The sequence below is a fragment of the Fistularia commersonii genome, chromosome 14 (assembly GCF_037954325.1).
Source record: "Fistularia commersonii isolate RoL2024-O1a breed Wild chromosome 14, RoL_Fcom_v1.0, whole genome shotgun sequence".
Classification (NCBI taxonomy): domain Eukaryota; kingdom Metazoa; phylum Chordata; class Actinopteri; order Syngnathiformes; family Fistulariidae; genus Fistularia; species Fistularia commersonii.
Genome location: NC_141297.1, coordinates 1387684 through 1414749, shown reverse-complemented (window position 1 = coordinate 1414749; position 27066 = coordinate 1387684). Strand labels below are relative to the sequence as shown.

Genomic DNA, 27066 nt, shown 5'->3' with positions numbered 1-27066 from the left:
GCTCACGACCCACAACGTCTACTTTGCCTGCACCACCACCCTAAGTGACTGGCTAACTCTGACTTCTACCAGCATCAAACAATTTTCAGGGCAGCATCCTCTGCCCATCTTAGTCACAACATGACAATCATAAGGTTTGCAGATAGTACTTGCTGGCAGGGATAAATAGTGTAAAACATGGCCAGCCTTCACTGGCATATTAGACTTGCACATGTTTTTGTGATTTTACAGTAGTGGCTAAAGAGTCATGAACTACCTTAGAATATTCATGGCCTTCCTGCACTGACTTGTTTACCTGCCAATCTCAGAATTTCTAATAGTATTCCCTTAAGGGCTTGCCACAGTGCCACACCATCTATTCTGTATCCTCACTAAATCCAATCTTTGGTCTTCCTGTAAGACTCTTGCCTAGCAGCTTCAATTCCAGCATCAGTCTACCAATATGTTCGCTATCCTTCTACATGACCCAATCTGGTTTCTCTGACCTTCAAGACATTGAACATGTGCTGTTCCAATAGACTCATTCCTTATCTTATTCATCCTGGTCACTTCCAAGAACCTCATCTGTGACCACCTGCTCTGCCAACTGTCTTTTTGTCACTGTTCCTAAATTATACAGCATTGCTGGTCTCTTCACTGTATTCTCCACCTTTCATTCTGGCTAGTCTATCTCATAGTGCCCCTCACACTTTTCTCCACCCATTCAAACTTGCTTGAACCTGTTTCTTTACTTTTCCACACTGTTCTGGACTGTTGACCGAAAATACTTGAAATCCTCCAACTTCTTAATCTCCACACCCTGCAGCCTCACTGTTCCACCCGGGTTCCTCATTCACACATGTATTGTCTTGCTGCGACTAACCTTAATCCCTCTCCTTTCCAGAGCATACATCTCTAGATTCGTTCCCTGCTCTCTCTGCAAATCACAATGTTGTCCACAAACATCATGGTACATGGAGATTCCTGTCTATCATCTGTCAGGCTGTCCATCACTGCAAAAAGGGACTCGGAGCTTATACCTGATGGAGTCCCCCCTCCACCTTGAACTTCTCTGTTACACCTACAGCACACCTCACCACTCTCAAAGTTAGCATACATGTCCTGCACCAGTCTAACATACCTTTCTGTCTTCCTCAGAGGACTTTTTCCCTCAGCACCCTTTCATATGTTTTTTCTAGGTCTACAAAACCGCAAAGAAGCTCCCGCGGACATTCTCTGTGCTTCCCTATTAGCATTCTCAAAGCAAATACTGTGTCTGCAGTGCTCTGTCTAAACATGAAGCCATATTGCTGCTCACAAAATTTGATTCACATATTTGGTTTTGAAACAAGTTTTACGCCGGATGCCCTTCCTGATGCAACTCTCTGCATTTATCCTGGCTTGGGACTGGTTCAGGGAGACACTGACCTGTACCACCCTGAGGCTCCATTGCATTGGTAATTACATCATGCTTAATTGGAAAGCATACATTTGCACCGTATCTCTAACCGGCCTTTTTCATGTTTTATTTTTACCAAGTTCTTGCCACACTACCCGCCTCCTGCTTCTACTACCTTGTCAAACTATCTTGCTTCTCTGGGGACAGCAAGGTTAGAATTTCATTGCAGAAGGAAACACATTTCCTGACTACTTTGAATCCTTGAACCTTTGAAAATGATGGCACAACATTCAGTATTGTTGCACCTGGTATACAAAGTATTGGCACACTCCTGAAATCTCAAGTAATAGCTTTGTTTTGCTTGCTTTGGACAAAAAGTTGCATCCACAAAGGGTCTTTGACCTTTGATGATCGATGGAAGCAGCATTTCTGAGTCCAAGGTTTCTCTAGGTTATTGCAGTCTCTGTTAGTTCATTGTCGATTTGAACTGAGAGTGGAGTCCAACAAATATGAACACGCTTATTCCAGTTGTAGGTGAGGGACACAGATAAAATTCTATAAAATGAATTTTCACCTTATGTTTATTTTATCTGTGACTTTAAAGGTCTCTGTTTGTTCCTGAGCAGTTTGGGTAAGTTAAAAAAGAAATTCTAGCGGCATTTTGATCACAATATAAGCTATTTCATTTTCTTCCGGACTTACCAATCGTTTTTTATTTTCCATGTTCAGGATCATGCTCCAGACTTGTATGCTATTTCTCTAACTGGTCCCAATACAGACCTGGCAATGGAAAGTTCATGCCTTCGGATATTGATCCGATGTTGTGTACCCACTTGGTTTATGCTTTTTCTGCTATTAACGAGGCAAATGTGTTATCTACCGTGGAATGGAATGATGAGGCGCTCTTTAAATCATTTAACGGACTCAAACAGAGGTCAGTTGTTTACCTTCAAGGCGGGTACCGTTGTTCCTCAGGACGTAACCATGAAGCACAGTAAAATGTATGTCTATACAGGAATCCTAGTCTTAAAACCCTATTGGCAGTTGGAGGCTGGAATTTTGGATCACAGAGGTGACGTGAAAATCAAGTGAATAAATATCCACGTTTGAATGGGTTGCATGCAGCTCACATAACGGCGTCTTAATCCCAAAATTCTACACAGATTCTCTGAAATGGTTTCGACACAAGCTAAGAGGAACACATTTGTACTCTCCTCCATCGAGCTACTGAGAAGGACTGGTTTTGATGGTCTTGACCTGGACTGGGAATACCCCTCTGCAAGAGGAAGCCCACCAGAAGATAAGCAGAGGTTCACGTTACTATGCAAGGTCAGACTAAGAGCCGTTACTGAGGCGCTCATAACCCTTTGTTCTAAGGCAAACTTTTTGGCTCAGGGGCCGTATTGACTTTTAAAATTTGACAGACGGGCCGGGTCGGCACAAGACAAGATACATATTAAAAAAAAAAGGGGATTTGTTAACGGTACATATCAGAGTCATCTTACTTTTGCTTTGAAAATAAAACCAACTTGGTTTTGAGGGCTCTGACGTTTCCTCGCATTTCATGCACAAACCGGTTTTTCCCTTGTTGCTTCACATCCAGCTCATTCATGTGTGTCAGTATGTCCACAGTAAAGGCTAAATCACAAAACCAATCTGTCATTCAGCTCAGGAAAATTCTCAAGTGTTCTCAAGCAGCTCCAAAAATGAAATTATCTCCTGTTTGAGCGCCGACATTCATTGATCCAATTATTCACATCAAGTATGAATTCTGTACCAATCTTTGGGGGTCCGGATTAAGACGACCGATGGGCCGCATGTGGCCCGCGGGCCGTAGTTTGCCCACAAACAACGCTTTCACTTTTCCACGTTTGAGTTTACAGGAGCTGGCGGAGGCCTATGAGGCGGAAGGCACCGACACCGGCCGGCCCAGATTATTGCTGGCTGCCGCTGTGGCTGCGGGGAAAGCGACCATCGACGCCGGTTATGAAATTGCAGAAATTGCAAAGTAGACCAAAACTATGCTAACCCCAGAATTTCTGTGATCGTCTGTCGCTTTGTCGTCGTGACCTTTTCATCACTTATGTTTTGCCAGATATGTGGATTTTGTGCAAGTGATGACGTATGACTTCCATGGAAGCTGGGAAAGCGTCACAGGACACCACAGTCCCTTGTACCAAGGATCCCTCGACACGGGCGACAATGTTTATTTCAATACGGCAAGTCACCAGGTCGTTGTTTGCCGTACGTTAACGCTAGCGGCGTGATCCTTTGAAAGTTACATTTTATTTACACTCAAGGACTTCGCCATGAGATACTGGCGTGACAAAGGGATGCCTGTGGAAAAGCTCAATATGGGTTTCGCGACGTATGGCAGAACTTTTCAACTTGCCACTCAATCCAGTCAGCTTGGAGCACAAAGAAGCGAGGCTGCTCCTGCTGGTCCTTTTACAAGGGAGGCCGGATTCTGGTCCTATTATGAGGTAAACTGGCATTTAAAACCTCCAGAATTCTGATTCCACATGCAAGAACTACAGTCAACTACTCTCTTGGCAAGTGGTTCCAAGCAGAGTGAGCCAGTAAGGGACGAGTGGTCAACCCGTTCTTGGGAACAGTCAATAATCAGCTGAACTATTTACTCCTCGCCATCATCCACTCAGGGTCCATATTTGTTGAATATGATTTGCCGTGAATCTTTTGTTAGAAATGTCTTTTTTCTCCTTTCTTTGGCAGATTTGTGCTTTCCTGCAAGGTGCAAATGTCCAGTTGATAGAGGATCAGAAAGTCCCTTATGCCACCAAAGGGAATAAGTGGGTCGGATTTGACAACAAAGAAAGTTTTGAGACAAAGGTAATCATTCATATGTTCAACTCTACCGCTCTGTAAGATAATCTCCAGATATATTATTTATTGATTTGCTGAAGTGTCATTTTCAATCTGCCTTCAGGTCCGTTACTTAAAAGACAACAGATTTGGAGGGGCCTTCGTCTGGACCCTGGATTTGGACGACTTTCGTGGAGAGTTTTGTGAGCAGGGAAACTATGCCTTGATCAACCATCTCCGATCCCTTTTGGATTTAGGTCGGTAACATAGATGGGATTAAAATGCACAACAACTGCTAGATTTTTAAGAGTAAAAATGATCATTGTGATTCACATTACAATGACAACGAATCTTTATTTTACAGACCTTCCTCCCCTTCCTCCTCCTCCTCAAACCACAGCGAATCCCGACGGTCCCTTTATCACTAAATCACCCGACACCACATCTGATCCAGGAGAAAAGACAAGTACCTCAGCACCGCCGATCACAAACTTCTGCGCCTCAAGGCCAGGCGGACTTTACGCAAAACCGGATTCCCCGAGCTCTTTTTACAGTTGTAGCAACGGAATCACGTGGATCATAAAATGCCCCGCTAACCTGGTCTTTAATGACGCGTGCAAATGTTGCGACTGGCCCTGACAACAAATCATCGGTCCGAGAAACAAGGCCGATGAAGGCGAATGCAGGGTTGCAGAAAATACAGTGTCTTGTTGAAATAAATATCATACAGTAGCGGTACTGCAATAAAATGATACAACATCACGCCTTTACTCGGCTTTTTATTGTGTATCTTCGAAGTGTCAGCTGCTCCCTTCAGTGGTCAACATAAGAGGTAACAAAGCGTTCTTTGTCCTCCAGAAGAGCAAGGTAGCCCCCACTAGGAGTGCTCCCGGCTTAAAATCACGGAATTCCAAAATCTGTTTATCCCAGAAGACCAACGAAGTGTCTGGCTGTAGTCTTTATTCGCTCAAATCAAGATTGCAATCATGTCCTAGCAGCGCCCTTTGCAGAGCATCAGTACCAAGATTTCAAAATCAAGGCCAAGATGGTGGCTCATCTCTGAACTTCTGTTGTTTTTTTTTAAGACCCTTGCGTTTGGATGTGTTTTTTTTCTGTCTTTTTTTGCCTTTGCATCGTCAAATAGATTCTGCTCTGCTCGTCTTCCTTCCTGTGGCGTCTTTACTGGCTTCACAGATGGAAGAGACCTCGGATAGAGAACAAGAACAGGGGTTTCAAAAGTACAGTCAGCGGCAGGCTCAGGATTTCTTGTTGACCTGTGGTCTCCAGTCCGGTCTACACTTTCACCTCCCTGGACTCATTACTTTGGCACTGCTCGGCCCACACACCTGCCGTCACTTACCTGATTACACCCACCTGAAGCTGATCCCCAGCAGTCAAGGCCAGTATAAAGACACCAACCTCATACTTACCAAAATACCAGCTTTTCATCTTTGCACTGAGGATCTGCAGAGTTTCTTCTGTCTGGTCCCCTGTAGCTCATCTTGGTCATTCCCAGCTTAACTTGCTGGTTTGATTGGACGGTGTGTATGTGTGCCTGGTACTGAACCACATTCCTTCCTTGACTGTACCTTTTCCTTACTCCTATCTGCTTGGATGTCAGACAATTAAGAAGGGGAACCAAATCCTAGTATAAAACTCTGTCCTGCTGATGGGTCCCAAAAACATATCTGGTTCACCTACTTGTATTCACTGCTGCTGGGGCAGCAGTGTAGCCTAATCTCATGTTCAAGTTGTTGCAGGAGCAAACAATCACAATACAGTCTTGAAAAAGCTCTTCACCTAGAAATTCTTGTAATTGCAGCCAACGGAGGGAAGACCCTGAGTGATGCACCATGGCCCACCTAAGCCTTCTTGCAGGTAATGCTCATTTCTTCCCACTGTCAAACTGGAGAAAGGGGTAACCCTTGGTTACCTTTTTTTTGTCTTTCAGGGTTGTCCCTACTGATGTGCGCACAGCTTGGTATGTTGTGGTAACTTCTGTTAGTTGTATGACTCCTTTCATCTGTCTGGCAAGTTCACGTCACCCATGTGTCTAATAGTCTCCGCCACCAAAATGATGTGCTACTTTACCAACTGGGCCCAGTACCGACCAGGTGCTGGAAGATACACCGTTGAGGACATCGACCCCAGCCTCTGCAGCCACTTGACCTATGCCTTTGCTGTAGTCAGCCCCTCCAATTCACTGATCAATTTTGAATGGAATGATGCTACTCTCTACAAATCCTTCAATGGGCTCAAAAGCAGGCAAGTTTACTGCTTAGCTTTATTAAGGGGGAGTTCTGTACTTCATGGAATTCTGACAGATTTGGCTCACAAAAGCGAACCTGTCCTTCACAGTAACGCCAATCTGAAGACTCTGCTGGCTGTGGGCGGCTGGAACTTTGGAGTAGAACAGTGAGTCTTGACAGCTTTGGCAGGACAGACATGCTGTCCAAACTAAAGTAGTGAAATACCTCTAACAACTGCGGTTGGTCTACAGATTTACCACCATGGTTTCAACCTTCGCTAACCGTCAAACATTCATCAACTCGTCAATCAGTTATTTGAGACAGTATGGCTTCGACGGTCTGAACCTGGACTGGGAGTATCCAGGAGCTCGAGGAAGCCCCCCAGTGGACAAAATGAGGTTCACGCTACTCTGTCAGGTCAGCTTTGAGATCTGCACCCCATCAGGCTGTGAGACAATGTTTACCTTCTGACTAGTTTGAGGTGTATCTTGTATTTAGGAACTGCTTTTGGCATTTGAGCAAGAAAGTGTTCAGACCAACCAGTCACGACTACTGTTGACAGCTGCAGTGGCTGCTGAGAAGGGGAAAATTGACAGCGCTTATGAGATTCCCAGAGTGTCGGAGTGAGTCTATCAAGTGCTATTATATATTTAGTTTACTATACATCTAATGTTCTGGTTCATGATTTCCACCTGAAAGGGTCCTGGACTTCATAAGTGTCATGACCTATGACTTCCATGGACAATGGGACGGATTCACTGGTCACAACAGTCCTTTGTACCGTGGCCACTCAGATGAAGGCGCCATGATTAATTTTAACTTGGTGAGTTAAAATCTCAGATGTCCCTTAAATTCCAGATTAAAAAGCTAAGTCAACTTTTTTTTTTTTTTTTTTTAACCCTAGGATTTTGCAATGACCTACTGGAGAGACCAAGGCGCACCTGCTGAGAAGCTCCTTGTTGGCTTTGCCGCATACGGGCGCTCGTTTCGTTTGTCTACAGCAGCGAATGGTGTTGGAGCCCCCACCAGTGGTGCCGCCTCAGCCGGGAACTTCACCCGTGAAGCCGGGTTTTGGTCAACTTATGAGGTGAGAATTCAACCGAACCTCCTCCTGATTGTGATACATGTCGCAGTTTGTGTGACGAAAAGCCTGCTTTCACTTGAACAGATTTGCTCTTGGGTCACTGGTGCCAGTGTCCATTGGGCTGATGACCAGAAGGTGCCCTATGCTGTGAAAGCCGACGAGTGGGTTGGTTATGATAACAAGCAAAGCTTTGAAATTAAGGTAAACATCATTGTATTTCACTTTCCGTCAGTTTAGTGACTAAAGATGAATGCTGAGTGGAACTTTTAAAAGTGCCAAAGGTTGAACTTTGCCTGAGGTACCAGGTCATTCCCCTCTTCAGTCTGATTCTTGAAGTCTCTCACAAATCTCAGCATGCCATTAATCCTGCGTTTTACAGGAAGTCTATGAAATGATGTGCCACAGCTCCATTTTAACCTGGGGTATAATCAAGAACTTCTGATTCTCTAGGTGCAATATCTGAAAAGTAAAGGGTTTGGTGGCGCCAATGTCTGGTCTCTGGATCTGGATGACTTCACTGGCGAGTTCTGTGGAGAAGGGAAATACCCCCTTATCAGACACCTGCACACTCTTCTGTATTCAGGTAAAGCCCCTCTGCACAGTGTAAAGTCCTTGGAGACTCTAATATTCTCTCCTGTTTAGACATGCCGCCTTCCATAGCAGCACAACCAATGGAAAATACCACCACCGCCGCTGCTACAACATCTCATCGAAGCCCCTGTTTCTGTGATGGGAAAGCTGATGGCCTTTACCCCAACAAGAACAACCGCAATGCCTTCTACCAGTGTGCCCATGGCGTGACCTACAAGCAGAAATGTCCCGCTGACCTGGTTTTCCAGGACAGCTGCAAGTGCTGCATCTGGGCATAAATAAAGGCTTTCTTCCACCAGCAAAATGAAATCTCAAATACTAGTGTTCTGTTATGAGGGAACTGGTTTAATCTCTTTAGGTGACTAAGAATCCTTGCAAGACCTCACGGTTATGCTACTTGGATCAGGGATTCATGGTGAACATTTCTGATTACTTTTCAGACATTAGCATTTAAAGAGACACTTTAGATGGTTTGCGACACTTGTTGGACACTGTGTCACACAGGTTGCTATTAGCCTTTACCCTGACCATAGGCTAAGAAAGTACCATCTATGTATTTGTCCTGAAAGCCATTTAACAGAAGTGGACAACTCTCAAAATCCATCATGGTGTTTCGGCTCATGAGACTCCCCTTTGTCAAAGAAACTGGCAGTTGGAAGCCCAAGTGTGCTGTCTATGTACCCCTGTGGTCCACTAATCCCTGCTATAGGGGAGGCATCATGAAGGAGACCCCTGGGTTTTTCTGGTTGTGGTGGAATTACCCTGTGAAAAGAATAGATTCCCCTATGGCAACCCTTGCTTAGCACAATTCTATGACACCAAACCGGTCCACCTCAGGTGCTAAAGCTGCCACGTTAGAGTTTGTCATGTGCAGTTTGGAAAGGTTTCCCTGTAACATGAAATTATTTTGCTGGTTGCAGTACAGCCAACTAGGTTGTGGTGAAACAGTATTTGCATGAAGTTGAAATTTGAACGCACCAATCGTGAATATTAATCCCTTGGAGAAACTTCCTTTCACTTATCCCATCATGGATGAACCGTGAGCATTTGGTTGCCAGTTAGCAGTTCAGCATCTTAACACTTCAATTAGGAGTTTGCTCAGAAGCAGCTGTGGGCGCCGGTTGAGGCACCCAGCTGTTCAGCCAGGCTCGGTTTCCTGGTTGACTCGGTCGCAGAAGAGCCTACTTCCACTGACATGGGCAGACATTTGGGTCAGTGCCGCAAATGGGTCCACTGTAGTTACCTTCGGTTCATGGTAGTTGTCTGTTTGCTTGGATGGCCGCCATTTTGAGCGGGGGTTCGTGATCGCCCCCATCATCGGCGCAGACTTTCTGCGCACCAACGGCCCGTTAGTCGCCGTCTTATGGACGCATGGTGCAAGATGAAAAGGTTTGGGCCGTGTGCGTGCACCAATTTTTTGGTTTCAGGGAATGTTTATCAAAGGTTATTGGCAGATTTTCTGTCACTGGCGACGCCCACGTTTTCCACCGGATCAACAAAACACGGCGTGGAGCATTTTATCCTCAACGTGGGGCCGCCGGTTTTTCCACAGGCGCAGTACCTGGACACAGCCAAACAAGCAACTGCGAGGGAGGAGTTGGCCACCATGGAGAGTCTGGGGATTGCTAGGTGGTCTAACAGCTCGTGGGACTCCCCGCTTCACATGGTGCCCAAGGCCGATGGGTCATGGCGTCGACCGTTACCCCAAACTCTTTCACGTCTCCGCCATTAATTCATCACCGAAACGCCACATTGGAATGTTCAGTACCAAGGACAAGCTTTCTACTCCCTGCGCCACATCCTCAGTTAGGCTACACAAACAGTTGAGTCGGGTGCTGAATGTGAAGTGCAGGATTGTTGTGAAGTTCAACTTGTTTATTGACTCCTATCAGCTGTTCAGGAGTCTGATGGCAGCTGGGTAGAATGAGTTCTTCAGTCGTGTCGTTCTCCATTTCAGAGTCCTGGATCTCTGGCCGGAGGGTAGTAGTGTTTGGGTTGGGGGTGGTGGCGGTCCTTGGCAATGGCGGCAGCTCTCCTTCGGACTCTGCGGTGGTAGATGCTCTGCAGAGAAGGCAGTGGCGTTCTTCTCTGCAGTCCTCACCAATCACAAAAGAATGGAAACTCATCAGAGAGGCGTCCTCAGCCCCGCCCTCTACATGGTGTTCTCCTACAATTGTTGCCTCCCGCAAGGACATCATTCTGTTTGCAGTGATGGGATGCATCACTGGCGGGGATGAAAAACCCTACAGGCTGGATTTCAAATTTCACAGGTTATTTTCCTGGTTATCAAGTCACTTGTCATGACTATTGACCTCTTTCATTGGCATCAAATCATTATAAGGCATCACTGCACCCAATAAGATGGCACGCTGATGAGATCAGGGATCCACATCCAACATATCTCATTCATGCACTGCAACTCCTTTTAGGATTTTTTTTTTTTGTACTTTTCTGACATGAACATTTCACCAGCCATGAGGAAATGTGATATTAAATCTAGACGGCTTGATTCACTTGTTGTTGGGGAAGCTGCATCCCTTTTCCCTGACATTATGGAGGGCAAATACTGAAGAAAGAAGAAGAAATGCAATACCGCCAACAATAGGGGGAGAACATGTTCGGATGGTGATGTGAAGGGTTTTCTTCTTTCCCTGTGGTCTCCAATCCATTCACCTTTCTGGATTCAGTACTTTGGCACTGCTCGGTATCCCTTGCTCGCCCAACACACCTGCTGTCACTCACCTGATTACACCCACCTGAAGCTGATCCTCAGCACTGTAGGCCAGTATAAAGACACCAACTTTGCATTGAGGCATACCAGTGTTTCTGTGGTCTGGTCCCCTGTATTGGTGTGTACCCATTTCCACCACAACAGTACTGGTTTGATTGTTTGGACTGTGTCTGTACACATGTGGTACTGAACTACTTTTCTTTCTTTGACTGCCTTTTGCTTCAGTCAATGAAATGCATTACAGAAAGATTTGTTGTACTGCCAGTGGGTCCCAAAAACATACCTGTTACACCCACTTGTATTCCTAGTTGCTATGGAAGCTGTTAAAACCTACTCTCCCATATGTTTAAGGTGTTGCAGGAGCAAACTATCAGATTTAATTTTAATCTCTGGTCAACTGTTGTGATTGCAGCCCAAGGAAGGAACACGACAACTGATACACTATGACCTGCTTAAGCTTTCTGGCAGGTAAGTTCCAGTTCCTCACTCAGTCTAGAATAGCAATCTAGAGGAAAGGATAACCCTTTGACTGTATTTTCCTCTAGGGTTGTCCCTCCTGATTTTTGCGCAGCTTGGTATGTTTTCCCAACTTCCTTTTATTTGTATGACAAGAGTTTTTTGTGGAAGTCACTTAACTGAGAGTACACTTTTCAGTGTCCTCCACCAAATTGGCATGCTACTTTACCAACTGGGCTCAGTACCGACCAGGCGCAGGAAAATTCACAGTTGAAAACATCGACCCCAACCTCTGCACCCACCTGATCTACTCCTTTGCCAAAATCAGCCCCACCAATATGCTCACAAATTCTGAGTGGAATGATGAAACCCTCTACAAATCCTTCAATGGACTAAGAAGCAAGTGAGTTGGTTGTAGCGTTATGTTAACAGAGTTAATTCATGCTTTGAGTAAAAGTCAGTATTTGCTTTATGAAGCCTGGAGGGAACTGCAGTGTGCGTTTGTAGATCTAGGAAAAGCATACAACTGGGTGCCAAGAGGTCTGGAGTGGCGTAAGAGTTGGACAGGTGCAGAACATGTATGAGCTTTGTGACCATCAGGGTCGGTGAGCCTGTTTACAGCGGTGGACAGATGAGGGTAGACAAGTATCTCCATGGACAATGATGGTTGCAGGTGCTGAAAGAAGGCTGATTAGTTGTAGCAGGGCAGAAAACATGAGAAGCTGGGACTACAGGGAGTTGGATAAAGGTGGCAAAGTTTAGGTACTCACTGTTTTATACCTGCAATCAAATGCTTTTGTGGTACAGAAGTCGCTCCAACTTTACCGGTGCTGATTTTCCAGAAACTCCAATCTGACGACTCTGTTGGCTGTGGGCGGGTGGGTCTTTGGAGTCCAACAGTGAGTCTTTACTGCTTTGACAGTATGGTCATGATGCTGTCCAGACTTTATTTAAAGTAGTGAGAGCATCCTGGCGAGCCAACTAATGCTTTTGCTTCTACAGCTTCACCACCATGGCTTCAACCTCGGCTAACCGTCAAACATTTATCAACTCGTCAATCACTTATTTGAGACAGCATGGCTTTGACGGTCTGCTCCTGGACTGGGAGTATCCCGGATCCCGAGGAAGCCCCCCAGAGGACAAGATGAGGTTCACGCTACTGTGTCAGGTTAGCTTGGACATGTGCTCCTCAGTCTGGGATAGAACTAAATGGTTGTCATGCACAGCTTCAACTTTCTTGTATTTAGGAAATGGTTGCTGCATTTGAGCAAGAAGGTGCTCAGACAAAGCAGTCACCGCTGCTACTGGCAGCTGCAGTAGCAGCTGGGAAGGAAAAAATTGACAGTGGCTATGAGATTCCACAAATTTCAAAGTGAGTTCATGAAATGCTTGCAAGTTGAAGAAAGGCTGTTTCTAATGTTCTCTATGCGGTCCACCTGAAAGGGTCCTGGACTTCATCAGTGTCATGACCTATGACTTCCATGGACAGTGGGATAACTTCACAGGTCACAACAGTCCTTTGTACCGTGGTCCTAAAGATGAAGGCAAACTGGTCGACTTCAACTTGGTGGGTAAGCTCTTGCTGAGAGCCAAATCCTTTCAATCCTAGACTAAAACTGACTTCAACTCTAGGATTTTGCAATGACCTACTGGAAAGACCAAGGCGCACCTGCCGAGAAGCTCCTGGTTGGTTTTGCCACATATGGACGCACATTTCGTACATCAACAGCAGCTAATGATGTTGGAGCCCCCACCAGTGGTGCTGCTGCAGCTGGACCCTACACCCTTGAAGCTGGCTTTTGGTCATACTATGAGGTGAGAATTCAACTACAAGTTGAACTGTTCATGTGCTAAGAAATTCATTTCAAAACTGGAGATTCTTTTGAATAAATGTCAATGGATGACTAAAGATGTTTCAAATCTGACCAAGCATTGACGGCAACCTCAAATTGCTGTGAGGTGAATGCAGGGTCACTCTTGCAACCGGTTAGGCCAAGCCTAATTTTCCATCTCTACAGATTTGCGCATGGCTCCAAGGTGCCAGTGTCTTTTGGATCGACGAGCAAAAGGTGCCCTATGCTGTTAAAAATGACGAGTGGGTTGGCTTTGACAACAAGCGCAGCATTGAAGGCAAGGTAAGAGGAATGTTCTGTTTACGGAAGCTATAGCTGAATAAGTTGCCTGCAGGAAAGTACCAAAGATTGGACTGCAGGCAGCACTAGTACTTGAGATCTCACTGCAAGCTCTTTCTGCAATATCAAATCCCAGCACTAGCCTTTAGTCCAAGTTTGAATCTGCAGTTTTCACTAACTGCATGAGACCAGGGTTAAATCAGAAGTGGATAAACTGCTTCAGCACTCCACAGAATGCTCAAACCCTGTATCCTCAACTTGCCCTCTTACAGCCATAAGTGTCCTAGGCCTTTGCGTTCAACCAAGGTGGGAATAACATCACTCTCAAAAGAACCTCAGGGTTCCAGTCTGATGCCACCATCAGAATCACTTGTTTGACTGACTAGTCTTGTACACTCTCTGAAACCTGCTCTGCAAAGACCCCAGTGCTTACATCCTTAAATTTTGGTCTTATTTTGCAAATCTACATACCAGTACTTCCCCCTCAGTCATCACTTGCCAGATGATCTTGTAATCTGTCCATGGTGGATAATGTCAACTTGCCCATGACTACTCATTTAGCTCAGAGCTGACTGGGGTGACTCCCTCCCCCCCCCCCAAGGGGACGGAGTCCAGTTGCCATAAGGTTGTCGAGCCTCTTGGCTTAAATAGTAGCCTAAGCTCCACTGCTTGTGTGGTTGGAAGTCTTAACTAGATTTGCAGAAGCTGGCTGTTAATACCATTCCTGATAAACCTCTGCCTTATCCATGTTTTGGACCAGCTCAATGAGAACAGACACTTCAGCCTCTCTGAGGCTGCATTCTTACAATCATCTGATTCTTTAGGTGCAATATCTGAAAAGTAAAGGGTTTGGAGGAGCCAATGTCTGGGCACTAGATCTGGATGACTTCAGCGGGCAGTTCTGTGGGGAGGGACAATACCCTCTCATTAGTCACCTGCATGCTCTTCTGGTCTCAGGTAAATAGATCTATAGGGACTCTCCTTCCAACCCCCACCCTCTAATGTGCTATTTCTGCTTAGATGCTGCACCTACTGAAAACTCATCCGAGGATTCAGGCAGTTCCTGTGAGGCATAGCTTGCATCAATGACAAGTGGAATTGCTTAATGTTTTTCTAGGATCACTGAAAGTGTAACAGGCCAGAAATAAAGTGTTTTTCTTCTAACAGTTGTCTAATTTTTAAACATGCACAAGACCTTTCTGATCTGCACGTTTTCATGATGGTTCTTTAGACGACAAAGACTTTGCTATAATGGACGAGGTTGGATCCACATTTGACCCTTCTGCAAGACCACATGTATGCTCTTTCAGACAAGCAGGAAACCTGTACTACATTTAGGTGGCTTACTTCAGTTTTGGTGGAAGCTGCATTACATGTCTGCTCACCCCTAAAGTTTTTGAGGCCTTTCCACTGAAATACCACACTGGCTGTCACAGATGCCATACAAGAGTCACCTAAAGGCATACATGTCTTGAGGCAAGGTAGAGCGGGTGACCACAGTGGCCCTCTTTTTCCTGTCAAAGCTGACTTTCTGGATCTGATGGAGGCTTATCAGGTTAGGCCATGTGTCTACTGGTGGCAAAACAGGAACCTTCTGCCTCTCTTCCAGCAGGCCTCTGATCTGTTGGTTATGGATGTCATGTTTAGACGAAGGTTTAAACAATACAGAATTTAAGTGTTCCCCACAAAACTGGATGAAATGTGAGCCAGTAGCTTTCTTCAAGGCCATTGCAGGACCATAAGAGCATCAATAGGATTGTCTCACAGGAAAGAAATGGGAAGGTACCAGAGTTCTCCACCAGAAAGGGTGGCTTTCACAATATTTAGCTTTCTCTGGTAGAGTATCGGTACTCTGATCAACATATGTAGTTGATCCCAGAAAATGTGTAATCAAAGGGGTTTTGCCTTAAAGAAAGCTGTACTTACAAAAGGGTTTTCAATCTTAAGCATTTAGATAAACTGCGCAACAGTTTGGCATCCCAGGTTTTCTATGTTTAAGTCTAACAAATAGGAGCAACCAAATGCAGGAAAGAAACTAAGTATTACAACTACTTTATCTGACTTTGTTCAAGAAAACCTTGAAGTTGAGGAACTTCAAGTGTTTTGATCTCATGATAAACTTTAAGGATTCTAGAGAGACCAATGCTTAGACAAGTTGTATTTTTGAGGATTAATTTTATTGTACAACTCCAGAGCTTTTGCTCAATCCAAAATGTTAAACCTTCAAACCTCAATATTTTAGTAAAAAGTGAAGTTTTGGCTTAAAGAGTATATGTACACATTGGGCAACTATTAGTGTGCAGAATTATGCAACTAAATGAAAAAGCATTTCCCTTCTCACTTTTCATCTGTTAAAATGAGAAACTCAATTTACAAAAATTCTGAAATTTCAAAAAAAACGGCCAAGATAGCAACCTTTGTTTTTGAGTCACAAGCCTTCCATTCACATCAGGATCTGATCAGAATAAAATTTTTGTGCCTCCAAAATCTGCTTAAAAATGACCCAAAAGTTCAGTAGGATTATGTCATTAGTAATTCATCTTTAAGGCCTTTACTGGACTACTTTGCATGTGATGGAGCGTTTTCTTGCTTAAAAATCCGTCTTCTTGAATGATGCAGACTTTTTCCTGAACCACTGCTTGAGGAAAGTGTCTAAAAATTTCAGGTCAGAGTTGATTTTGAGTCCATTTTCAACTCAAAAAGGTCCAACTAGCTCTTTAATATCTGCACAAACCGACCACTGGTCCATCCTTTTACTCCGAGTCGCTCATCTCATGTGTCCACAGCACCTTTGAAACATCTGTCTTCAGATATTTCTCGGCCCATTCTTGACATTTCGCCGAAGGAGAACGGCTTCTTGTTTCTTTTCTCCAATCTTTGGCGGTTAATTTGCGTCATTTCTTCCTGACACATTTCTTGCGACCTTGTTGACTATTTGCATCAAAACATTTGATGGTTCTGTGATCACTCCCCAATTCTTAGATGATTAAAGTGCTGCTTCCCTTTTCACAATTTTGGACTTTTCAGACTCTGAAAACTTTTTTTGCCCCACTTTTCCTGAGAAGAATCTACCAAATAATCCTTCATCGCCTGATATGCATTAAATCCAATTAGAGTTCAAGTTTATACAGCTCGGTGTTGGAAATTATGGATAAAATGATATTCAAAATAACCACTTGCCTAATAATTGTGCGCACAGTGAAGAGGAAGACCAAATATTAATGGATGTAGTGAGAAGATACAGAGAATAGGGTTAGATTGAGAAGGTTGCTGTTGCCCCTCAAGGGAAAAGATTAAGGATTAACAATCTATTCTGAGATTACGAGTTATGCTCCTGACCTGAGTGCTATTTCTCTAACTGGTCCCAATACAGACCCAATTGAAAGGTATTGCCTGCAGCTATTGATCTAAAGTTGTGTGCTCACTTTCTTTGTTTTTTTCAAGCGAGTTGTCTCCTGCAGAATGGAATGAGCTCGATAAATTATTTGACCGACTCAAAGCTCAGACGTTTACCTTCAGGGCGGATATGGTTGTTACACAGGAAAAACTCCTGCAACACAAAACGTATCTACACAGGAATGTTTATCTTGAAACCCCGTTGGCCGGCGGAAGGTGTTTTGGATTAAAGATGAGATTTTATAGAAATATGAATATATTGCATGCAGCTCAACTCATGGGAACGTCTTCGTATTCTCGCTAAATGTGACTTGGATTCGCTGAAATATCAACGCAAGCTAATCTAGCGACTGAGGACTGGTTTTGATGGTCTTGGCTTAGACCGAGGAAACCCCTCTGCAAGAGGAAAAATGTCAAGGCTAGTTATGAAATTGCATTCATTGCAAAGTTGGGACCTTTTCATCACTTATTTCACCAGGTATGTGAACTCTAGTAACATGTTTGAGTTTCAGTACTTAAGCCCAACAAAGCAAAGACAACTGCTGCGCTACAAGCCCTGCCGGAGGCTACGTGAATCCTGTTTTCCAAGGCTCTCTACAGTTACGTGAACGGAGTTAACTCCCCACGACCAGGAAGCAGAGGCTGCGAAGGTAATGCACAAATCACAATGACACCCTTTGCAATGAAGGAAAATGCAAAATGCTGATGAAAACGCAATACAGTAAACCCTTGTTTTTCGCACGGGATACGTTCCAAAAAGAACCCGTGATAGGCAAAATCCGTGAAGTAGAAACCTTTTTTTTTTTTTTTATAATATACAATTAAATACTCTATTATACATTGAAAAGAAAGAACAACCCATTTTACAGGCTCAATCGTTTGTTTCACAAATAAAAGTACTGTACTTTAGAAAGGTTTTTTTTCAACAAATAACTTCTGTACTGTCAAATAATAATTTTAATCATCAATGTGAACAGAAGGCTTCAAATTGCAGAGATTAGCACCGACCACCGCGACCCGAGTATTGGATTAAACGGGAGAAAATTAAAAATGATTATGAAAAAAATTGCGGACAGTTGCAACCCTTTTTGCATCCTTATTAAAAACTTCTTGCTGCTGTCGTCCTTATGTTTTTTTCTTCCTTCTTTATGGAAGGAACGGAAGATTCATCAATTCCGTAATGCCGACCTACAGCCGCATAGCTTTTAGCTTCCCTTAGCATGTCCAGAAGTTTAACTTTATCTGCCATAGATAGCATCTTCCGCTGCCTTTTGGGCCCTGCAAGGTGCTTTTGTCGCTCCAGAGCGTTTTGTCAACATTACGGGTTTTAGAGAAACTCAAAATCGCGAGAGAATTTGCACGTACGTCATGTAAATTCGGCAAGCTGTTTTACGTACGTGTACATATTAAACTGCAACGTTATTGACGCACAGGTAGAGAAGAAGCGGAGTGACTTTTTAGCCAATCAGAATGCAGAACACAATGCACCATGCAAATCCGTGAAGTAGCGAAACCGTGAAAAGTAAACCGTGTTATAGCGAGGGATCGCTGTATCCCAGCTTTCCGATGTCCCTCAGGTTATCCCATATCGGTTGCACGAAATCATTCATATTGCAGTAAACAGGGCTCACGGCAGATAATGCAGGGTCTTGTTGAAATAAATTGTAGCTTCATGTTAGCAATTCTACCTCACCTATGACACGCTGTAGTGCACAATGATAAATATTACGCATTTACTTACCCATTGCGTAATCAAGTTATATAGCATAGCCTGTTATGACATCCTCTGTGCATTAGGACCATAAAGCTTGGCTATTTTCTGTTAGCGTGTTGTCATTTGTGCTGCTAAGATACATTCCCATGTGAATGGTTGCATGCCTCTATATCAGCGGTCCAGTTAGAGGCGCGGGGGTTCAACAATTCAAAATTTGTCAGCTCACGGTATTTAATTGGAATGCAATGATTACATTATATTAGGCGATGTTAAGGGCAGCACGGCGGCGCAGTGGTTCTTTCTGTGAGGGTTTTCTCCACTTTCCGCCCACAGTGCAAAAACAGGGGAGTTAATTGTAAAAACCCTGAGTGCAGGATAAGCAGGAGAAGACGGATGGATGAATTATAATATCAACTGCTGCGCAAAGGCGGAAACAGTTGCTTTTCAAAATAAGATCTAGAAGGTCTAATGAAAAAACTATCACTTGTACCTAGATTTTCTTTAAGTACCAAAGGATCCGAGGACCACTGCTCTATATTATCTTTATCTATTACCGTTATGTTTTCGCTTGAAACTCTGGCACAACTTCCTTCGGGATAAATAAAGTTGTTCTCATCTCATATGACGTGTGGATGGTTGCTCTCACAATGTGGCAGCAGAGATCCTCACCGGCCTACGGATGACGAATTAATGAACGTCAAGAGACACCAAATACAAAAGTAACAACCTTAAAAATGTGAAATTTTGGAGAACATCACTGTTTGGACTGATGTCAACAGATCCTCTCTGTCTTTAAGTGACCTGGGCGAGCGCAGGATGCTGATCCCGCTTGATTTTATCCATTTTTGATCCAGGATGCTATACTTTGGAGGTATGTTATTCTCTGGCGCCCTCTGTCTGTTTTCCCCTGAACCTCCAAAGTTTCCGGTCCTTCCTTCCCCGAACGGCGACTGACGAACTCCAGCTGTCGTTTTCAGCCAAAGTCAACAGACCCATCGGACTTTACTTGTATGGCACTTTTAATTCACATCAAATCTGCAACGCAGTGTATAAACCCACCGATCACCATCGTCAAAAGAAAAAAAATAACCCTGAACAAAATCACCACAGATGCAAGTGCAACAAACAGCCGCTCTCAAGAAACCTTGACAACACGTTCACCACTTCTGTCGTCTCGTGCTCATCTGTGGCAAATTAAAACTCCATTTAAATATGAATCCAGTGCATTCAATAACCTCACAAAGATTTATATTATATATGAATATATATATATACCTTAATTTCAGAATCAGCAACAAAATGTATTTTGAGGTCACAATACAGCAGTTCTAGAGTGAGCAGCCACTATTTCAATGACTAAATCAATGTCATTTCACTTGGACTGTATGGATTTCAAGTTCAAAATAAAAATCACAGCATTCTAAAATCTCTTTATCCCGAGAGAAGACGGAAGCAGTCGTCTCCGTTTGGTCATAACAAGATTGCAATCGCGTCCGGGCAGCATCCCTCGTGGACCGGCAGCTCGGAAATTTGTGAAATCTGAGACGTTTTTTTGCAGTTTGCACGGCCGGTGGAAGGGATGGATGGCCGTTCCGGGTGGCGTGGCTTTAGCCTCGATGCCAGTTTTGGCTGCTGTCCGCTGTTTATTTATCGGCTGGTAGATTGTTACCTGTGGCCACTTGTGCAAAGAAGGCGGTTTAGAGCTCGTGTGAAGAACTGTGAGGCTCCGGGAGCTTTTGAATGTCACAGTTTTGAATGAAATTCATAAAGAATTGTACAATTTCCTCATAGTTCTTCTTGGAAATCCTTTCATTCTTGCCATGGATTCTACGCAACGACCAAAAAAACAGATGTTATTTTCATCATACTACTTCTGAACTTTGCGAACTTGTAAAAACTTGTTTCTTTACTTGCACTTATTGTGAATGAGACGGATTCTTACCGCGTGGAATCATCAGTTTTCAGCAATAAAGGGATAAAGCGATAAATGTTATCGGTCAAATCTCTGAAGTGTCGACTGTCCGTGTTTGCAATGCAGACCCCTGCACGTTCAAACGCAGCGTTAGCGACTGGCGCGCACGTTAGCCTCGACAGCTCGGTTGGGTTTCGGATTTTTACCTGCAGCCACTGGAACATTGGGAAACTGATCGGACAAGGTTTTCCTGATGACTTGGTAGCCGAGGGCCGTCTCATCGGTGGAACTGACTGGTAGAGGCTCAAACCCGGTGATAAAGTCGATCTTCACACGAGGGTCCGCAATGGTGGCTTCCAGGAGAGAAAGCACCTAAGCCAGATCGTGACAATTATCAGAGACACTGCAAATCCTCGAAAAAGACAATATTGTTCGAGAAAAACCACTGTAAGTGTCGAGTGGTAAAATTGTAATTCCGCAACCTGATGATTTACAAACATCAGCCCAGTCTGAGTCTTTAGTTCCAAAACAAAAGTGTCAGGGGTTCGATGAGATACAAGACTAGCGATGCTGTATGGTTTGGAACAGTGGCATTGAAGAAAAGACGGGAGGAAGAGCTGCAGGACGCAGAAATGAAACGAAGACTCCAGAAAGATGCTCAGCGCGGCGAACGCACATCCAGGTGTGCCGCCAGCGTCGGCAGCCTCGCATGCATTGATACGGATCTGTGCGTTCTGTACGTCTGTGCGCCAGACAGCGAATAGCTGGTGGTCATCAGAGGGCTTGATATGAATAACCTTCTCCTTATTGTCCTTATCGAAGCCGGCATAGAAGTCATTCAGCTCGATTGCGGAAGGGCACATCCATGGTAGCGGGTTGAGGTGTTGCTGCTCTTGTTATCTGTGACGCCCCTGGAGCTGACAGCGTTCCTCCGCCTTCACCTCGTGTTCGGCCTTCTTATCCCTCTTCAGATCTGCCCTGGACGTGCTGTAGGCCGGTGCATCTGAACGCCTTGTAGCGTGCCTTCAGCAGGAGCCGCACTTCTGTTTCTCTGTTGTGACGCTGTCAATTGTGGTGTTGAAATGTCATGGTCAATGTCCATATGAGAGCCACAGCTAGCCTGAGAGGCAAACATGCACCGATGTGGGTCTTCAAACCTGTCCTGGAGTGCAGAATCCATGTTCAGAGGAGCGATAGTGAATATATTGGTACACGGATGCTGAAATTGCAGGTCTTGAGAAGATTTATGAGAAGATATGAAGTTAGTTGGCGTGAGAGAGGAGGATACAGAAAATAGGGTTCCGTCCATGTCCAAAGCATCTCCGTGTGTGTGTGACCATCTCCAGAACATCTACCATGTGCTGTCCCTCTGACGGACTCATTCCTGATCATCTCCATCTTCATCTCCGCTGCCGGAACGCCTTTCCTTTCATTCTGGCTGATACTCTTATCGCAAATGCAAATTGATAAAAAAAGCTGAGTGATTCTAAACCACCGGTTGCTGATCGGAAAATCTGACACACACACACACACATGCGGTGTGTAAATACAGCCAGATAAGATAAATTCTGAATAATAATTCTTGTAGGATAACGCTCCCCAGACACGCTTCATATTTCGGCATGAGAAGCTTTTAACCTCTTACCTCTTGCAATGTCTGTGTTGAATGAATTCGTATATTGACATATGCTTCGGCTACGGACGGAATGACATTTATCTGCAAAAAGACAGAAAATGTTGGATTGTTCATATTAAAATTGAAAAGGGTGCATACTCCTTTCCTGTGGGTCAATAACCACACCTTCACTCCTGCATTAAACATGGTGACTGCCGTCGTTGTCCGAACAATAGCGTTCGAGTTTGGTTTGGCTTCCAGTACCCTGCAAATAAAAAAGAAAAAAAACAATGTACTCGTGCATCCTGGAGGTGCGTCAGAAAAATTGCATGCTGATTTCATTTAGTACTTACTTGGAAAGAAGTGGACCGAAGAGCCATAAATTTGACACTATAATCCTCATCGGGAACGAAAACTAATGCCACAAAAATAAGTCGGTTAATACAACAGATATGGAGTGAATAGTACATTTTAAGAAACAGCTGATTGGTCATGTTTCCATGAATGCCTCACCTCGTGGGCCAAGTTTTCAAAGATTTTTTTCTCAGGCCCGTGATCAAATAAATTCGGCAAGGGGTTATCCTCTAATCTGAGAAGAGAGAGGTATGAAGCCTTGATAAAACGTCACCGCGAGAAAAAAAAAAAAAAAGGCAAAAGTCATGTTCTTTTTACCTTTTGACTGCTTTAGCTAAGACCCCGATACTGGTCTCGGAAGGCGGCATCGAGGAGTGGCCGGAGCTCATGGTCGCGCTCAGCTTCAGATTGGCGTAGCCTTTTTCGGTCACCCCGACTCTACGAGAGATGGACACGGACAAAACGGTGCGTCTCCGATACAGAAATGACATTTAATGCCATGATTGCGCTGAGTCGTTGCAGGAGAGCACGCAAGGTTCTTACAGAGCCAAAGGCAGTCTGAGTCCAGGGACGACTCCGTCAATAATTGCCAAACCCTCATCCAGGATAAAAGAGAAATGCAAATCACGTTCCTTCAAGACACGCATAACGTTGAACGCGCCGTTCAGGCCTTGGACCTTCATTTAAAAAGAAGACTAATGTTATTTCACAGATACATCAAACTCAAAGAATAAATTACAATAAATAATCAGTCATTTTACTTCTTCATCATGACCAAGGCTAATGTAAAATCCTCTGCGTGGTGTGTAGCCTTTAATTAGCAAGTATTCCAAAGCCTGGAGGACACCCTGGAAGACAGACATGGTTTCAGCTCGGCTAAAAGCTGCACGACCGATGAATGGTACAACGGCTAAACTTGTTTGTATGTTTGCTCACCATTACAGAAGACTTGCTATCTAAGGTCCCTCTTCCATATATGAAGCCATCGATCTCCTTGGCAGAAAAAGGCGGGGCCTCCCAGCCGTCCGACTCGGAGGCAGGGACCACATCTATGTGTGCCATCAGCAGGTACGGTTCCAGGTCCGGCTGTGAGCCTTGCACCCGAAACAGGTGGCTGTAATTGTTTACCAGTTCATGCTGGACCAAACGTGAAGAGAAAACTGTAGGGAAGACTGAAACAGGGAGAAGTACTGGAAATAAGTGACTTCTCAATCTGATGATCATGTTGTGCAGCTCAATTATTTTCTGTTACTATAAGTAGTATCATTTGTCTATAAAAATTGTTATGCACACCTCTGCACAACAAGAAGAATAACTTTGTTTACATTTATTAGCATAACAGTGCTCGCTAGAGTAGCTTTCACAAATCGGGATGATTGTTGCCAATATTCTGCATGTTTTTGCTGAAATAACTCGAGGGGTTTATCGCTATAATAGGGGTGTAATGTCTTTAAGTGACGCCTTCATTTATTTATCTTCATGCTGTCCGCTGACAACATTTTTAGACACAGTAAACACACTGGTCTTTTCTCATCTGCCACAGTAGTCACAGTGAAGCTAAGCGCTACATACGCGTCGTCGTATTTCTTCGTTTTAGCTTTCGTGTGACTTACGTTCGTATCATTATCTCCGTTTCTCACCGCCTTTCTTATCATCCCTGTTAAAAATGTTTCCATCTTTTTAGGGTTTGTTCACTGCACTTCATCTTTCCTGCCTTGTTCTGTGCGTACATATGCTTAGTGCTACAAAAAAAAAAAACCTCCACTATAGAGCTAATGCTACACCATAAGCATCGCCCCACTATTTGAGAAACAATACTCTAGAAGGATCTGTGAATGCAACCCTCTTGTTGCCATTTGTGTGAGGTTTTGACATCAATACTGCAAAAGTTTAACCATGCATACTTCTTGTAAAAAACTAAAACAGAATTCCCCAGTCATGTGATAGAAGCCGGACAGAAGCGGTGGAGAAATCCACAAAGAAATATTGCTCTTGTTTTAAAAGGTCATGTGAATTAAAGGTAAATAAGCCGGAGGCAGTGAGTTGAAGCCGTCAGCTGCAACAAACACAGACAAACCTAATTCGACTTGCAAAGTGCAGCCGGTGCAATTCACTAACGTTCTGCACAAGTACATTTCATTGACTTATGCAAAATGTTCTGAATATATTAACAGTGACTGACAATGTACAAACCTTGAATTGTTTGCCTAAACATGACACAATGTTTTTTTTTTTTTTGCAGAGCTGCTAACCCTGTTCGGGCTCTTACTCAAAATGTAACGTTCTACAAAAGGCTTTGTCGTCAACAAAGAACAAGCTTGCATATTAAGAGAGTCACATGTAGGAGACCACCTTCTCCCTGGGTCCAGTTCAGTGAAACATGCCCTGAGCAGCACAGGGTTCACCATATTCCAATGAGCTGGACTTTGAATTCAAATGCAATCTGATCCAGGAACGAAGGGTAAACTTTAAAAGCCTTCTCGGCTTGAGCAGTTTGTTTGTGAGGTCCTTCTACTTTGCTGTATTATTCCTACGACACTTTTTTCTTCTTATTGCACAAGAGTTTATATTTATTTTCTATGTATCCCGTTACTTTACATGCTGCTGTTTTAATTATATTTATGACCCAACTCCCTGCACTGCACTACTTTCTGCTGCATCCAATTGTTACTCTCAGGATGACTCCTTCACATCCACTTCGTCTAATGAAAACGCCACATAACTGCAAAACTACACAAAAATGCATGTTGGCAAACTAGCACAGAAAACAGACTGTTTTTCCAGAGTTATTTATTAACAATATCCTGTTCAAGTTCAATGCTAATGGTACCCTCGGTTGATTACTTACTGCAACCGCAGAAACAGGTTTAAGTTGCACTCTCTTGGTATCGATAGGAAGGAAAATAGCGTTTTTATGCAAACGTAGAGCAGCTTTTACCGCACAGAAACAAGAGTTGGGCTACAATTTTGCAAGCAGAGCTCTAACCTTTGATACGGCAGCAGCAAAACAAAAAGGTAAACTCACTTCTTCGGAGGAACCTGTCGAACTCCAGCAGCGCGGTGGTGTTGATGTCGGTGTCCGAGAACGACACGGTCGGGATCCGCACCGCTTCTGGAGTGGATTAACAAAACAAAAAGTGATTTCTTTGTGTTTTGTTTGTTAGTTAACGCCGTCGGTAAATATTGCACTTAGCTAGCTAAGCGGCTATTTACCTTTGAAATTAGCGAGGAGCTTCTCCCGCTGATGCTCGTCCAAAACAGCGGAGATGTTAACGGTCTTCTCCCAGCGGGTGAGAAGGACTTGCTGGTCCACGCCCATGGTCAGAGTCCTGATGAAAACCACGGCAATTATCACCGAAAACGCGATTGAAAACCCGCTCAGGATCAACTTTGAGAACTTGGACATGTTGAGGTTTAGAGCGGCGGTCGTCATCGCGCTCGCGCTCGCGCTACCCGCTTCCTGCTGATGCCGGAAGTCGAACGGTGAGGCGCGCGCGGACAACAGCTGTCCGTCTGACAGGTCTGCTAAGCGCCTGCCGTAACGCAGACACAACTGTCGCAAAGAAGCTAAGTTAACATTGTTTTACATTTTTTCAAAATACAGTGTATTTTGTCCTTCCCATTTTTTACAGGTGTCTTAAAACACGACCCCGTTCTCTTACCTATTTAAAAAAAAAAAAAAAAAGTATTGTTTCTATATGTGTGTTGTTTCCCCAGCATCCTTTGAGATGAGATGATGAGAACAACTTTATTAATCCCGGAGGAAATTGTTGTGCCCGAGTTTCAAGTAAAAAATATAACAGTAATAGATAATAGTAGAAAGGAGGAAGAATAAGAAATACAATGAAATATGAATTGTCTTAACTGTTAGGTGTAACTACAAAGATTGAAGATTCCCTGCGACTGAGGGAAGAGGAATTACATTACATTACGTTACATTGCATTTCGCAGACGCTTTTATCCAAAGCGACTTACAATAGAGGACATAGGGACTGCAAATACACTTGCAAATACACGATGCACAGGAAATATACCGAACAGTAAGCTTGAGTTAGTGAGGGTTTTTTTTTTTTTTTTGGACAGAGACACACAAACGTACACACACACACACACACAGTGCATAGCTTAACTTGCTGCCAACCTGATCTGGGGCAGCTCAAGCATCAGCGCAGTAAAAAGTCGTGAAGGAGAAACGTTTTTACCTGTTTCTTGAAGGTTGAGAGAGATGATGCTAGTCTTGTTGCTTCCGGGAGTTTGTTCCACCACTGAGGTAGTAGAACTGAGAACAGTTTTGCCTGAGATCGCTTAGAGCGAGCAAAAGGTACTGCTAGTAGGTTTGTATTAGAGGAACGCCGCTCTCTGCTGGGAACATAAGGTCTTATCATTTCGGTCAGATATGCTGGACCTGTTCCTGAGGTGGTTTTGAATGCCAGGGTCAGGACCTTGTGCTTGATCCTGGCAGCTACTGGTAACCAGTGCAACTGGATGAACAGAGGTGTAACATGAGCCCTTTTGGGTTGAGTGAATACCAACCGAATTAAAAAGTCTGATAGCTTCAGGTAGGAAAGACCTCCTGTGGCATTCAGTGGAGCTCTTTGGTGGTATCAGTCTACGACTGAAAGAGCGCTGAC

At 44.0% G+C, this 27066-nt stretch overlaps 4 protein-coding genes across 4 annotated transcripts; 3 read left to right on the top strand and 1 right to left on the bottom strand.

The window, feature by feature from the left end:
- The first annotated feature begins 1797 nt into the window (after positions 1-1797).
- Positions 1798-4963, top strand: LOC147226835 (acidic mammalian chitinase-like). The gene is made up of 11 exons (XM_086159025.1): positions 1798-1912; positions 1983-2009; positions 2108-2312; positions 2394-2450; positions 2542-2707; positions 3262-3386; positions 3474-3597; positions 3679-3861; positions 4112-4228; positions 4326-4458; positions 4566-4963. The coding sequence occupies exons 1-11, from the start codon at positions 1888-1890 to the stop codon at positions 4838-4840; spliced, it is 1437 nt and encodes a 478-aa protein (XP_086015151.1). The 5' UTR covers positions 1798-1887; the 3' UTR covers positions 4841-4963.
- A 1091-nt stretch (positions 4964-6054) lies between these two features.
- LOC147226834 (acidic mammalian chitinase-like) lies at positions 6055-8403 on the top strand. Its single transcript, XM_086158984.1, has 11 exons — positions 6055-6079; positions 6153-6182; positions 6262-6466; positions 6560-6616; positions 6702-6867; positions 6949-7073; positions 7150-7273; positions 7355-7537; positions 7619-7735; positions 7985-8135; positions 8177-8403. The coding sequence occupies exons 1-11, from the start codon at positions 6055-6057 to the stop codon at positions 8401-8403; spliced, it is 1410 nt and encodes a 469-aa protein (XP_086015110.1).
- A 2896-nt stretch (positions 8404-11299) lies between these two features.
- Positions 11300-14409, top strand: LOC147226833 (acidic mammalian chitinase-like). The gene is made up of 10 exons (XM_086159966.1): positions 11300-11324; positions 11402-11431; positions 11511-11715; positions 12155-12211; positions 12315-12480; positions 12560-12684; positions 12756-12879; positions 12945-13127; positions 13331-13447; positions 14269-14409. The coding sequence occupies exons 1-10, from the start codon at positions 11300-11302 to the stop codon at positions 14407-14409; spliced, it is 1173 nt and encodes a 390-aa protein (XP_086016092.1).
- A 5151-nt stretch (positions 14410-19560) lies between these two features.
- pm20d1.2 (peptidase M20 domain containing 1, tandem duplicate 2) lies at positions 19561-25937 on the bottom strand. Its single transcript, XM_086159291.1, has 13 exons — positions 25649-25937; positions 25461-25547; positions 23372-23607; positions 23197-23283; positions 22979-23112; positions 22754-22873; positions 22595-22670; positions 22435-22496; positions 22268-22346; positions 22112-22183; positions 20673-20838; positions 20497-20596; positions 19561-20381 (listed from the first exon to the last, which is right to left on the bottom strand). Exons 1-13 carry the CDS (start codon positions 25866-25868, stop codon positions 20252-20254), a joined length of 1569 nt encoding a protein of 522 aa, XP_086015417.1. The 5' UTR covers positions 25869-25937; the 3' UTR covers positions 19561-20251.
- Positions 25938-27066: the final 1129 nt, after the last annotated feature.